Source organism: Atractosteus spatula, chromosome 11 (genome assembly GCF_055471065.1).
Source record: "Atractosteus spatula isolate fAtrSpa1 chromosome 11, fAtrSpa1.hap1, whole genome shotgun sequence".
Lineage (NCBI taxonomy): Eukaryota > Metazoa > Chordata > Actinopteri > Semionotiformes > Lepisosteidae > Atractosteus > Atractosteus spatula.
In genome coordinates this window covers 33,289,669-33,304,740 of record NC_142716.1, presented here as the reverse complement: position 1 = coordinate 33,304,740, position 15,072 = coordinate 33,289,669, and the positions used below count along the sequence as shown (strand labels likewise).

At 37.5% G+C, this 15,072-nt stretch overlaps 1 protein-coding gene across 1 annotated transcript in view; it reads right to left on the bottom strand.

Annotated features, from left to right (window-relative positions):
• Positions 1-5,865: 5,865 nt before the first annotated feature.
• Positions 5,866-15,072, bottom strand: part of LOC148823874 (vitellogenin-like) — a 28,725-nt gene continuing 19,518 nt past the window's right edge. The window contains exons 27-35 of the mRNA XM_088928159.1: positions 13,723-13,935; positions 13,289-13,431; positions 12,166-12,304; positions 11,617-11,749; positions 10,449-10,635; positions 9,230-9,327; positions 8,190-8,444; positions 7,353-7,514; positions 5,866-6,227 (exon numbers count right to left, since the gene is read on the bottom strand). Of these exons, the coding sequence (XP_088784285.1) occupies positions 6,109-6,227; positions 7,353-7,514; positions 8,190-8,444; positions 9,230-9,327; positions 10,449-10,635; positions 11,617-11,749; positions 12,166-12,304; positions 13,289-13,431; positions 13,723-13,935 (1,449 nt within the window). The 3' untranslated portion in view covers positions 5,866-6,108. The remainder of the gene's footprint in view (positions 6,228-7,352; positions 7,515-8,189; positions 8,445-9,229; positions 9,328-10,448; positions 10,636-11,616; positions 11,750-12,165; positions 12,305-13,288; positions 13,432-13,722; positions 13,936-15,072) is intronic.

The window sequence follows — 15,072 nt, the reverse complement described above, 5'->3', positions numbered from 1 at the left end:
TTTCCTGGTCATGACAGGTACAATGTCCATTACAATACAATGTCCATTTTGTATTCCTTTTTTGGGAGCTTCACTGCATCTTTGCCAGAGAATGCGTAATCTAAATATTACAATTATTTTTTATTTAAAACTGGAATTGTTTAGCTGGCATTGCATTTAAGATGTAAAGGCTCTCATATCATCAATATATGTGTAACATTTCTGCATGTACAGTAGGTGTGTAGGACTTTGCAATGTGAAATCAGATATAGGTTTAATAGGTTCAGAATAGCAGGCTAGTCCTGTGATATTAATAAATTCAGGAACTGCTTCATTCTAGTAGATACTGTAAACGTCTTTATATTCTATATAATCTATTAAAAAGTAGCAGAAAATAAAATACTAATTTTGCTTGAACTAATGCAAACCATTAATGGTGAGCAAAATGGTCACACATCAGCATATTACATTAAATATTAGGAGGTCCACTGTCAATTTCTGTACAAATACACAGCAGATCAATTAGAATTTGTAACAGACAAGTAGTAAATAAAAAATTCTCATAATATTCATTTTTCTGTGAGTTCTGAAAACATTCTCAATAACCTGTTTTAATAATCATACAATTAACTTGAAATTAAACAAAGGAACTTTGTACAAGAAGAATTACAAAGCTTATACAGTATATAGCTTATATATATTATAATGGCTCAATTTTACACCAGCACATTGTGCCCCTGGCAAATAATCAAACAGATTTGTTATGAAAGGCAATGCAGCCTTACAGCATGGGGTAATTTTACCAACTATACTTTCTATTATTTTCATTAATATAATTTTTAGACTTAAGGTGAAAAGGCCTTAAAAAACAACCTTGTACTTAGTACCTTACTTCAAACTATGTTAAAACCTTAATATTTGTTTACGGTGTCACCATGTATCAGTTTAACAGTTTGTATAGGGTCAAAATGACCATCAGCTCATGGCTATAGAGATAAATAATTGCTGAAGACATCATTTTGCATTCTGGACAAAAACACTCACAGCCATTTAAGTCAATAGAATTTCTGATGAAACTGTTAATTCATCTAACTTTTTTTGAAAGGTTATAGTTTATTTTTAATTCTTATTAAAGTAGCTATTTACTGTTGTAATTTCAGATCTGGTGCATTTCTGAATTACACCAAATGTTTCTACATACAGTATCACACATGGTAGTGGTGTATTGAGTACAGGTGGTTCCAAAAAATTCCTTGAGTTTATTTTGTTGCCTGACATTCAGTATTTCATTTCAAAGAGAGATATCCTTATAAATCGCACTATTAAACTTTCCTGAGTGTATTTAATTTGAAAGGCATTACTTTTGAATTACCCAGTTATAACTGGTGTGCTTAAAACTCAACTGGACTTCAAGCAAAGCTCTCGTGTCCTGTTATAAATACATATAGTAAAAGCCATTAACAGGAATTAGACGTTAACTACAGTGATTGCTTGGAAGTGCTTTCAATCTTACCGGCATAATATCACAGTATTCTTTAGGCAGGTTTGTTACGTAAAAAAATCTAAACAAAGTTTCGAATTGAGCACTGTATTCTTCTATTCTGCTACTGATATCATACATATATTTAATTTTAAACGATTGCTTCGAAACTGTTTGTAGTGGAAAAAAATATAACGTGGACTCTAACCTGTCTCTTCACTTCTCAGGCAGGTAGATGGCTCAGGAGACAGTCTGCCTGCAAGGGGACATGGTGACATCACCATCCCTGGTCGCTTAAGGTTTCTGGAAAAAGAGCACATGTAAAGCAATGTGCAGCAGAGGGAGTCCTTACCTAACAAAGACTAGGAAAGGTACTGTATTGGAACCTTAAAGCATGTTAATCATTTTAATGTCTTACAGTGAATTTACACCTAATGAGTTATAGTGCCTTCTCACATTTATCTTGGTAAAACTAAAATGTAAAGCTCTTTGTCCTGAATGCCAGTTAATTCAAGGAGGCCTGATTTTCACCTTATTAATAAGGTCTTAATATTAATAATGCCCATCTGTGTACTGTACTTTTTTCTAAAATACTGTACTGTAATAATTTTTTCGTACTTATCTGGCACTCACATCAAAACATCATTAAGTAAACCGGCCACGATAGCTTAAAATATTTTTTGAGAAACTCAGTAACACGATTGCTAGGTTTTATGTACTGTACCATGGAGAACAGTTCTAAAGATGACAATGAAATAGGCAGATGTTAGAAAAGTAAGAAAGTTATAAAAACAAGACAAAGACAAAATCCCAAATACAAACCAGCATGAAAATTCAAAGCAAAACCTAAAGATCCCTGAAACCGTGATTTATTTCAGAATAACAACATTGTTCTGTGAGGTTCCTTGGACAGGTACTGAATTTTAAGAAGAGACAATACCATGAAGATTACTGTAACTTAATTTCAAAGCAAGTCATCAAAGTTCAAACCTATTGAGAAATTATGGAAAGACTTGTAAACAACTGCTGTTCATAGCCAATCCCCAAGCAATTGGAGAGAGCTTGAGGTAATCTACCATGAAAATGGGCAGAAATTACACAAACTGCTGTGTAAAATTGGTCGGACGTTACCCCCAAAATACTTGATTAAAATGGTTAGATGTTTTTCAAACTGTGTTTCCACCAAATATTGAGTTCACTGGTCTTAATGCTGGAGCAAGCAACATATTTCAGTTTTTTTCCATTTAGTTTTTGTTGACTTTTACTGTGACTTACAGTATTTTACCCTTGGAAGTCTTCAGTTTAAGCTTTCAAGTTTTCAACAAAGTATAACGTTTAAACATACATATACATCTGTAAAAGAGCTGGCTTGTTCTTTCCTGACAGAAATTATACTACCCCCTAAATATTTTTTTAAATATTCTTTGTGGTTTAAGGGCCTATGGAAGCCCATTTCCGCCAGGGATTAAAAAAAATGTGCTATGGTATCTCGCAATTCCGACTTTGTATCTCAGAATTGCGACTTAAAAACTCAGAATTGCTACTTTATATCTCCCAATTGCGACTTTTTATTTCACATTTGTGACTTCGAAATGACCCACATGTCATTGTCTGTCCTTTTGTTATTGTATCGGATTCGTGTTCCGGGGCTTGTGCCCTCGCCGCTCCCACCCTAGTCCTCTAGCAGGGGAGGGCGGTGCTGTCACCACATTGCAACCAGATCGTACAACCTGTATGACAGCCGTTCCGTTACACTATATTCATAAATCGTACAGGATCATAGGATCTATGGGCCTGAAGACTTGTCTCGTACAGTGGCCTGATAAAAATCAAATTAATTACACTAGTTTTTATGGATTCTCATTTCTGCCAGGGAGGCTTCCATAGTAGTCGGATGGAATAGTGGACGGTGGACTTTTTAAAAGGTTTTTATTTAAACACCAGAAATACAAAAAAGGAGACAGAATATGAAAAAAGATACAGAAATAGACACTTCACATCCAAAGGAATTCAGAATTATAAAAGCTGAAACTTATACTTTTTACATATTTCCATTGTATGTCTTGCCTTTTGATTCTTTAAATGTCTAATAGAATCTTGAAACAATTTTGGTACAATTCCTTTTTTACTTAAAAAAGAAAGTCTTCTTTAGCTCAGCTGGCAAGACCCGGGTTCGAGCCAATGCAGTGAGGTATGAACTAGAGTGGGAGCGGCAAGGGCACAGGCCCCGGAACCTGAATCTGTTACAATAACAAAAGGACAGACAATGAAATGTGGGCTATTTCAAAGTCGCAAATGTGAAATAAAAAGTCGCAATTGCGATATATAAAGTGGCAATTCTAAGATTTGAAGTCACAATTCTGAGATATAAAGTCGCAATTGCGAGTTTTTTTTACTCCCTGGCGGAAACGGGCTTCCACAGTGGCCAGAGATTAGTCATGAAGGTGGATTTATTTCCAAAAAAAAGAGAAAATAATTGTTACTGATTGACACCACTGAGTCCATACGTAGGCTGCCTCTTCTTTCCAAGAGTTATACGTTAATGCAGTTCTACTAGATTGAGAGCACCTGTGTTTAACAGGGATTCCCATGCAAATCTCCTTTTCCCACTTCCCAATTGTGCACATAGAACAGTCCCTCTGAAAAGTTAAATGAAGGGTTTTTGAGCTCTTCTGGTGACTTTAGGCAGATATCTCTCCAGCAGCCACCTTGCCACAACATCATTTTTAAGTTAATAAAATAGGACACTACAGGAATGAATACTTTGAATACTTTTGCCAGGCACTGTAAGTATTAGTTCCTGCTGTCTGAGCTCAGTTAAGTCTATGATATTTTTTGCTGCTTCTCCAACCTTGATAAAGTGATCAAATGTCTTTATTTTGATTGCTTCAGTATTGTAATGAATATTTTGGGACTGGTCAAAAGCAGGGACTTCATAATCATGTAATACAGTAGGTAATTGCTTCTCTGCTCTTTGCTTTGCTGTTGAATAGTGCTTCCTTGAACAGATGTTTAATGCCACACGTTCCTTAATCTCTGTTTGCTCAAAGCATAACAAAACAAGAATAAGGAAAAAAGGACGCATCTCCTGCTGAAGAACAATTGAAAGCAATCCAAGTTCCTCAGGGGTGAGCTCATCTTCTGTAACAGGCTCAGTGCCTTCTACAGTACCTCTTTTAAATTTGCCAGAGCAATTTTCTACTTGATCCGGAACCTTTAATTTGGTTTATTTTCCCTTATGTTTTCATGAAACCTCAAGCTCCTCTATATCACCTGACAACACAAGAGTAACACATACTGATAAAATGAAGACATAGTGGAATACAACAATAATTTATTTTCCTTAAACTTGGCTTGGACCTTTCCCCAGCTCTCAATAAGATTCATTTTTCACACTGCTACATTCAGATACATACGATTACAGATAGTAAGAATTTACAGCTTTTCACACGTCTCCTGAATTTGCTCCCCAGATTCCCATTTGAATGGATGCTTTTTCTCACATCTCACAGGCTCTTTCTTTTCTTTGTTTGATATCCTTTTGCACCCTTCCACTCTCTCCTTCAAACCTGAAAAGGGTTCAGTTGCCAAAATGTTGTTTCTTCTTTCTTTCCACCTTAGAATTAAACTCTACATTTTTTCAATATCAGCTCACATGCTGATACAGCTCCCCTGTCACAACTCTACCACAATTCGCTCCTGTCAGGGACACACAGCGGTCTGCCAGGGTAGCACCAAGACATCCAATGACAAGGAACAGGAAAAAAACACACAAGACCAAACAGCACGCAAACGAAGCACAGTCAAGCTGCTTCAAAATAAGTGGATGGAAAGCAATTGAGTTTCTTGAACCAGAATTTTTTTAAACAATGACACAGCACGACTTTCAAATCATTTTAATTTTTAGCAATGTTATTAAAATAGCTTGTGTTTCGTTTTTTTGGGTGGAGCAGGCATTTGAAATAAAGAGCTGAAAACCCATGGCATTTTTCTAAAATGCAGGTACAGTTTATGTATAGTCATTCTGAAAAAAATAATCTTCACATGCAATTACTGTAGAACCTTATATAGTAATTAAATAAAAATGTTGGTAATTACTGTTCATATCGATTTCGATTTAGATAAAAGTAGAGATCCTCACCAAACTTTGTGTTATATATAATTATATTGTACTGTATATTATAGACTTATTAAATGAGTAGGATAATTCAATTAAAAATGCCTAAAGCAACATAATGGAAAACCCCAAGGATATATTATTATATCTCTGTAATGATAAATAAAAAATGATTTAGCACAAATCATAGGAGAAAGATGAAGGTACTGTATACTGTAGGTTTTTACACATGTCTAGCAAACATTCTTTAAAAACATTTTGGAATACAATTCAATAAGCCATCAAAAATTAATTTTAGATTCATAAAGAGCTCATCAGTCACTGTGGATTGGCTTCTGATCAAACAGAAGCACAAGAATGAAAAACTTAGAAATAATTGCAGAGAAAGTTTATTGTGTCACAAGACAGGCAAACATCATGTTGTTGGAGGATCCAATACCAGTACATTCATCACTTCTTCATCATAATTTAAATTCTTAAATTGAAATTCCTCAATTCTTCTCAGATCAGATCTTCAATGCTCATGGTTATTTTAGACAGCAGTACAGCGGTTAGCTGGGCAGGAACACTCAGTGTGAGCAAGAAAAGAGTCCTCTATGTCCTCATTCTTCTCTGCAAAACTGGTGTAATCTCCTGTACTGACAGTGGTCTCTGCAAGAAGGAAAATATATAAGAATTATGTACAACTGTTGAAGCAGTGTTCCAGTTCCACTTCAAAACTCATGGTAAATTAAAGACCGTTTGCTCCTGACCCTGATTTTGACCATGCCGGTGTCATATGTGACATTATTAATATGTGACGCTTAGACTGATTTAATATAACACCTTAGACTTATTTAAACGATGAAGGGAAACCGATTTAAGATCTCATTAAATTACGTCTGTTTAAATTCCTTGAAGATTAAAGCATAGGATTTCTATTGAAGAGAAATCAGGAGGTTCACAATGGTAATCCAAACGATTTTGTCATTATCATATACTGTGTGCCAACCAGATTTCAAACATTATTATTATTATTTTTACTATTATAACCATTATTGTTTGAATAATTATTTGTAAATTATAAAATATAGAACCTTTGAAAAAGAGTAAATTTGGAGGAAAACACTAAAGTCCCGAGGAAAAACACAAAAGAGAAGATTTCTCAAAACATTTTGAAAAAACCTGACTGATTTAATGTGGCTAAAAAAATGACACAATGGATGTATAGTCTTCCTTATATTTCAAGGCGGATCCTTGACCAATCTGGGGTACAGAAAAAAGATCCTCCAACAGAACTGATGTCTTTCCAAATACACTCTTGACTCTTGGCATGACGCCCATCTGGGTCTTAGCTTAACACCCTTGAAATTGAAGATATTATCTGCCATGCCTAGCCAGCAAGTTCTGGCTCAGGTTCTTAAAGTATGGCTGATTTTTGTACACAGCGGGGTTTTTAGTCATCAGCTGCCTTCAAGACCCCTGCAGAAACGCAACTGTGCCTGTGAGCAAGAATGGTTTTTATTGGCCTCCAGTTTCAACATCACGTGCCGCACGAGAAGCTGCCTTTTGATCATTTTTAATGCTCATGCTTTGGAATTTCTCATCCATTGTCATTACTAACTTAAATAACATTACAGTTTTCCTTGACGCATACAGTATATTCTCAAGACCTATCATAGCTCACCCTGATTATAAGGGGCTTTTGAGAAATCTGTAACATTGTGTAACCATTTTTTTCAACATTTTTAACTATTTTTTTTCAATGTGCGTCTTGGCAGCTCAGTCCTACTGTACCTGCTGGGAGGCAGTGGAAGCCGATGGTGACTGGTGTGGTTTGAGTAGGTGAGCAGTTTGCAGCACAGCGCAGCACAGGCTGAGTGGAGTAACACCGGGACTCTTCTCCAACCATTGACACTACTTTTCCCAATTCAACGTGCTTGGGCTGGAACTGGCATTCTGAAAGGACATTCACAATTCACCCTTACCTTACTGGGATACTGTATTACTAAATGGAGAATCAAGAATTACTGATTTTCATGGAAAAGATTAAAGAATGCACATGATTTGCAGTCACTTTGCAGGTGGCTTTTCCCAGTAAAATATCTGCCTTGTGAGTTATCGCATCACACATACCAAAGGCATACTAATTACTTTAGTAGTGCATCTCTGTCTGTCTGTGAGTCTCTCTGCCCTGTAATAGACTGGCATCTTATCTAGGGTGAATCCTGCCTTGCACCAGTTGTTTGCGGGGATAGTCTCTGCTCCACAGCGATCCTGAAATGGCTATACAGTATTTATTATTATCAATAAGAATGTCCAGATGCATGACTTGGCTGAATATGAAAGATACTAAAAAAAAGTCAAATTAAAAAACAAGAATCCTGAATCACTAATTTTCAAAGTGTAGTACTCTGTTTAGATTTTGGTATCAAAAACCTTTTTTTGCTTAGTTTTTAAACATTTACTTGGGAATAAACTGCAGTTTTTTTAGATGCACTCAGGAAGCAGGAAATACTACATAACAATACAGCCTGATTATTTGCTCTTGCTGTTTCCATTATGAGAGTGTGTGACTGAACACAAAGAAACAGACCCTTCTGAAATGATTCCAGGGCTGGTACCGGGCTCTACCTTCATCGCAGTTTTCATCAGGTGATATCCAGGAATGAGCGAAGCTGGACGCACATTTGGTGACTCGGCCATCCGGCATGCGGAACTCCTTCTTCGTCTCGCCGTCATTGTGACCGCACATTCCACAGGTCTTCCCCCTCATGGTATAGCCCACCTTGACCTGGGTCTTCCTCCCATCGAAATACAGCTTCTCCAGGCCATACTTCTCAGCCCTCAACACCAGTCCCTGGCCTTCCTCGTCGATGTGGATCATGCCTGGGAAATTTATTTGTCAGGTTTTAGAAACAAAAGAGGTCAGTAACAAGCAGTCCAAAGAGCATTTCACATCCTATAATGGCAAAAGAACTATCGTGCACCCAGTGTATGTTCCTAAATCTGTTTAACACATCAAAATAAAGGCAAATGGGGCCTCCCATTTTCCTAAGTGTCTCAGTTGAAAAAAACAGAGCTCATCTGAGCAGGTTAATGTCTATGGTACAGGCATCATGAGTTGAACATGGGTTGTAGGAGTATAGAAAAAGTTACCCAGCCATGTTGTTGACGCTGATACTCTGGCTTCTTTCAAAAATGGCTGGATGAGATCCTTGGATCAAACCAGCTGAATGGGGTGAAGGGCCCAAATGGCTTCCACTTAGCTTGTGGCCTTTGTGGTCATACATCAGTCTGACTCCGGGTCATGTCCCTAGCTGTCTGTGACTGGGAACCCCCAACTGTCAGCGCACAATCAGATCAGCACCATCAAGAGTAAAGTTGGGCTTAGTTGGCCAGGGCTCCCTCTGCAGCCTCTTCAAACGTTCAGGCCCTACTGACTTGGCTCTCCTCTCTATTAATCCATTAGAACCTTCACAGCTGTCTTGAACATCTTCCACAAACTTTTCAAGTTTGGGTCTCCCAAACTTCAGGAAATAGTGCTAATTATCATTAATTATTACTGCCTATAGAAAATGGATGAAGATAGATAATTTGCATACAAACTGCATTAGCTCAGCTATTCTTACTTCACCAAAAGTACACACTTGCAGCTGTGATATTCTACTTACCTTCTGGGTCACTGAATGGGAGGTTACTGGATGGTATTTCTTTATCATTGAATATCAGCCTAAGTGCCCCACTGGTTGAAGGTAGCATTTCGATATCACTGTTTGTAAAAGAAAAAACAAAAAACAAATCTGTTACAACCAAGTGCAAGACAAACATGAATCAGTTGTGTTTTATATCAAACTTAAAGATACCATCAGATACTGCCATCTGTGACACATTTTAGAAATATTAATGATTATGATAAATATGTATTTTTCTGCCTGCAAAACTGATTCAAAGCCTTTGACTTTTAATTTTTTATGTATTATGTATTTCCTTTTGTCTATGAGTTTAGAATGGATTACAATTTAACTAAAAATAATCCAAACCAATCCCACATCTAAAAATAATATGAGTAAGTGCAAGCCAGAAGACAATCTAAACGTCTTGTGTCCAATCTACATTATCTCCTCAGATTATGGCATGAATCTGGAAATGTAGTCAAACTCCAGTTCGCCAAATCTCCTGCTCACTGGGGTCTAAATAGGTGACATTTGTCTTTCCTTTCCAGTGTTCTTTGCTCAAGCAATCCAACCCCAAACCTACTGCCACTGCCACCAGCAAGAAAGCAACACTTTATTTCTACATGGTTTACAGAAGGTTTGCTATTCCTTGCCCATAATTTGGCTATTTCCCCTCGGCTGAAGTGAGTTAAACCAAACATTCTTGGAGCTTCATTCAAACAAATGCTGTAGTATGTAATGGTGTTGTCTATATCTTCTGAGAAAGTCAAAAAGCAAAACAGGGTGTGGAAGACCGCGTGAAAAGGTCACGACAATGACTATGCACGGGAAAGGCTTTCTGTTTGCACCAAAGACCACTGTCTAAGGTGCAAACTAAAGCCTGTGATCCTTCACACCCATTCAACTAGAGAGAAATGAAACATATTGCAGGATGCCAAATGGCATCTTCCTGTCCTGTTTGTTTGACTTCTGACACTGCCTCTTTCCCTGTATGTTCCTTTGATATGTTAAAGTCTTGCCTACTTTTAATGTATAAAAAGGAAAGTGTAACGTCAGTCCAGGGAGCATGTCTTGAGTGCTAGGGGAAACCCTTTCTCTGTGATATGCACCCCTTCAGCTGATTGAATTAAAGATCTCTGTTGACAAATCTCCTAACCTGAGTGAAGATTGAGTTTTCTTCGTATACCGTGCATTTGTTTTCTTGTTCTAAACTTACTTGTTATGGATTTGAGCTCTCACAACATGAAGACTTGGAGACACAGCAGCCCGCTTGATCTGGACTATAAACTTGGGTCTGGAGCGACAGTCTTGGGTCAGAATGTGATAGCAGCTGCGAGGCATGTCATAAGAGAATCTGACGTCATTGAAGGTCTCGACCTTCGACCCGTGCACCGAGCACCACGCTGTGGATAGCAAGAGAAAAGAGTTTTGAGGACAAAATCATATTGAAAAAATTATATCAACTACAATTAGTTTCTCTTGCAGTGTCGGTGAAGAGTGCTTCCTAAGGTCTCTCCTTTTCTGCCATTTCATTATCAACTTCTTTGTTTGCTACTTGACAAAATCTCATTTTGACAACAGCAACAAAACACAATTCATGTGAATTCCTCTGTTATTTAAAGCAGTGTGAGATCCTTTGGGATGAAAAGCGCCATATAAATGCAAGGAATCATTAATTCCTTATTCTTTATTATAGTCTATAACTGTTTTAAAAATGAATAAAAATAACGACTTGGAAATGCTGCAATGAGAAATTTAACTGTGTATGCTGCCTCTTGGAGTGAATAGCAGCACTATCATTATTATACAATAAGTACAGTACGTCCATTCTTTTTTTAGAAGAAGTAAGAAAATGATAGGTAAAGAACTGTAAATACAAAGAAATAAGAAGAAGAAGAAGAAGGATGTGATTTTAAACTGATTCCAATAAGTATCCCTTTTAAGAAAGGCTAAATGTTAAATGCATAGTAATTAATTATGACAATATTTGTGTATAAATCTAATTGTCTGGGGAAAAATTGTATATGTTTACATAATGGATTGATACTGGAGCATTTTGTATTGATAACCTGATTAGTCATAAAATGATAAAATGTGTACATTGAAAAAGACTAGATCAGGGCTCCTCTGGAGAGCTGTTAAAGGTCTACAGGAATTGTAGACCTTACATGTCTTTTCCTTATGTACTAAGAAAAACCCGCATTTCATAAAGAATGTCCTCTAAATTCTAACCACTTGATCTTCGTTGAATAACAGATTATGGGTTGGTACTTGCTAACTAATAATACCCCAGTATCTCCAATGAGCATTTCTGATAAAACACTTTTTAAAGTTCCAGCATAGGCTAGACTGAAAAATACATATCTTTATTCTAGTGGATTTACATTTTGTAGACTCGGCCAGCATGACTGGAACTTCACTGAGGCTGTGTAAGAGACCAAGTGGTTTCTGCATCTCATCAATGGGTCCATAAGGTATTGCAACAGACACGGGCACAGCTTGCTTGTAGAGAGTCATCTGAAATCAATTTTTTAAATAAATTCATGCTTGCCGTTTTGCTGCAATGATTTTAAAATTAACATAATTTCTTTGCATTTCCAAAAACAGACAGGAGACTCCAAAATACATCTTCACTCCAAATGTGATATGAAACATTAGTGCTATCGATGTTCTTGATCATAAGAGTTTAATCAGCTTTAGTTGTTAGCAATAATCAAAGCAAATATGCAAAGGAAAAATATAATGATAATAATACCAATTAATTACAGCAATTAATTTTATTTTATTTTTCTGTAGGTAAAATAGAAAGATGTTGGGATAACGTACAACAAAGGTTATTAATTTAAAGGCCTTAATTATTTTAATATTTAAATTTATTTTTTCTAAGGACTTGTACACCGAAATATTATAAATATACAAATATAGGATCCTACCCTGGGTGTGTTTATAAACAAATCGATAGTCCTTGGTGAAGACATTGCAATGTACAAGGCTAACTGTTTTGATGTGTGCTCTTGCCATTTTTGAGAAAATCCCAGCATTAATGCAGCTCCAGGTATATATTCTGCCATTCTGAAATGAAAAAAACAACAACAATGTAAGTAAGTACACCTTTACTAAATTATCATTTTTGGGCAGGCAGTGCGGTGGCTCTGTGGCTAAGGATTTGTGCCTGTGGCTGGAAGATTGCCGGTTCATATCCCACGGCTGGCAGAGGAATCCTACTCTGTTGGGCCCCTGAGCAAGGCCCTTAACCCCAACTGCTCCAGGGGTGCTGTATAAATGGCCGACCCTGTGCTCTGATCCCAAGCTTGTCTCTCCCCGTGTGAGTGTCTCATGGAGAGCAAGTTGGGGTATGCAAAAAGACAAATTCCTAATATAAGAAATTGTATATGGCCAATGAAGTGATCTTATCTTAAAGATAACACCTTACCTTAGAAGATTAACTTAGAGACATACTGAAATCTACAGATGGGTTTCAACACTTCAAAGCTTATTTTGGTACTAACTGACATACAAGAAAACAATTTTATTGTTGTGACTCACCTCAGACTCAAAAATCTTAAAATGTACAGTGATTTTGAAATAGCATATTTACATATTTCATTAGAAAGAGATTATGTTCTCATGGTTATTTTCCAAATGTATGTGGTAACGTAATACCCCACTATTTTTTCCTAGACCCTCTGATTTTGAACTTACAGTGTTTTGACTAAAGGAGTTTATAACAGAAGTTCAGGAGGAAGGTTAGACCCTGATCTTACTCGCATTCACTCTCCTATGTATATAAGTCTTGCACCCAGTTCTTTCCTTCACACATCTCTATTGCATCCCATCTGCCACTATATCTACACCCTTGCAGCAGCTCCCTAGCTCATTCCTCACAATAGTGAGGATGGGTTTGGGCAGCCTCCTCCTTGTAGCTAAGGTGCCATTCCCTCAGCTAGGCAAGTCACTCAAATACCCTCCACACATCCCATCCCTCCAATTTCATTCATTAGGATCTAATCAAAATATTGATTATTTCAGCAGTTTTTTTAACAGATAAGTACATACGTCTCTCCAGCATATTTCATAGCACGTGGAATCTTCCACCACTTGGCTTTAACTTGCAGAGCAGGATGAGTTGCTATGCGCCCAGTCGCTGCCTTCACTGCTACCTTATACTCTCGGCACTCCTGACCCCACCTCACCAGCGCCTGCAGAAGCAGAAACAGAACATCACAATGCAGTCAAAACCTATTGAAGAGGAAGCTGGACTGACGCGACCTAAGATACACTACATACTGTACTGTATGTGTCACAGGGTTTCAAGTTTTAAATAAGAGACATAAGAAAGCTCTATCAACAAAATGCCATCATTTTTCTATACCATTATAGAATATACCCTAGGATATAACCTGAACTGGAACCCAGCCCATCACAGAGCACACAGAGGCACAGACACACACACACACGCCATAAGAAAAGGGCGAGGCCAGTGGCCTTACCAGCGCTTTGTAGTCATTGTGAAGCTCAGCATCAGCGCACACTTGCCACTTGTCCTTGCTGTTGAGTTCGATGGCCAGGGCCTGCACCCTGGGCTTCGACAGGGTGGTGTCAGCATAGACAGCCAACTGGTAACCCTGCTGCAGCCCGTCACTTCTCCTGGCCCGAGCTACAATGGCGAACAGAGGAGAGGTCGAGTCTCCCAGGAACTTGAACTGCAACGCAAAGCAGGAAAAAGCATGTACTCACATATAGTACAGTGAAAGAGAGCGCTTCATGTCAATAAATATGGCACATTCTACATAGGAAACAAACATACTGTACAAACATAGGAAGTATGCGTTGCCTGGCTTTCCCCATTCAGCTCTTATATTCTGTAGCTCACTGTTCTTTGAAATCAATCCCTTTATCTAAAACATTTGGAAACACCAACGAATTTAAGCCTTTAAATTACGTATTAATGTATTTCACATTTCATCATTGATTTCAATATATATCAACAATAAAATATTATATAATAAGAAGGAAAGGAAAGAGATTTACAATTTAAATCCAACCGTGAAACATGGTGAAGAGTTTATGTTTGTGAATGTGCATATCTTCCGAGTTCAGCTTGTTTTGTTATCTGATGTATGATCAAATGCTAGATACGAAAGAGTCCTTTTTGTGAGAAGAATGAATGACAGAAGCAGTCTTAGACTGAGACATGATTTTGCAACAGAGAATTTAAGGGAGGAATCCAGAATACAGTTACAGTCTGCAGCTAATTCTGAGAGCAGGAAACAAAGACAAATCTTTAGCACAGTGGGGTACAGAAAGTGCAGCCAAATTGAACTGGCTTGTGAAAAGGCCCTCCCATCACTACAACTCAACAAAGATCAGTAGTAATGTGAGAGGCATTAAGGGGCATAGTTCCATGCACAAGACTTCCTGTGTGTCTAACCCTAGCACAGAAGGGTCAATGGAAAAGAACCTCACCCACTCCTCCCACATATGGAAATGGTACAAGACAAAATCATGCACCCTATGAACATGCAGTTTGGGCATTACACGTTTGCAAATTATTTCAAGATCATTCAACTCTTTAACACTCCAGCTCGCTATTTACTCAGTGTATGCCTGACACATTTTTTAGCCTATCTTATAATTTGGGAGAATTTTAATATTTCTGCTTTGCATAAGAGCAATGACTAATTAACAGCAGTGCTTCAGCATCACCTCACATGAGCTGCTCAGAAAATACATTTGAAAGGGTGAGAGTACAATTATTATTATTTTGGCATCTGGGAATAGAATGGCTGTATTATAGCCCACATTTTTCTTTCAATGTATTTCTCCTATGCATCACATGG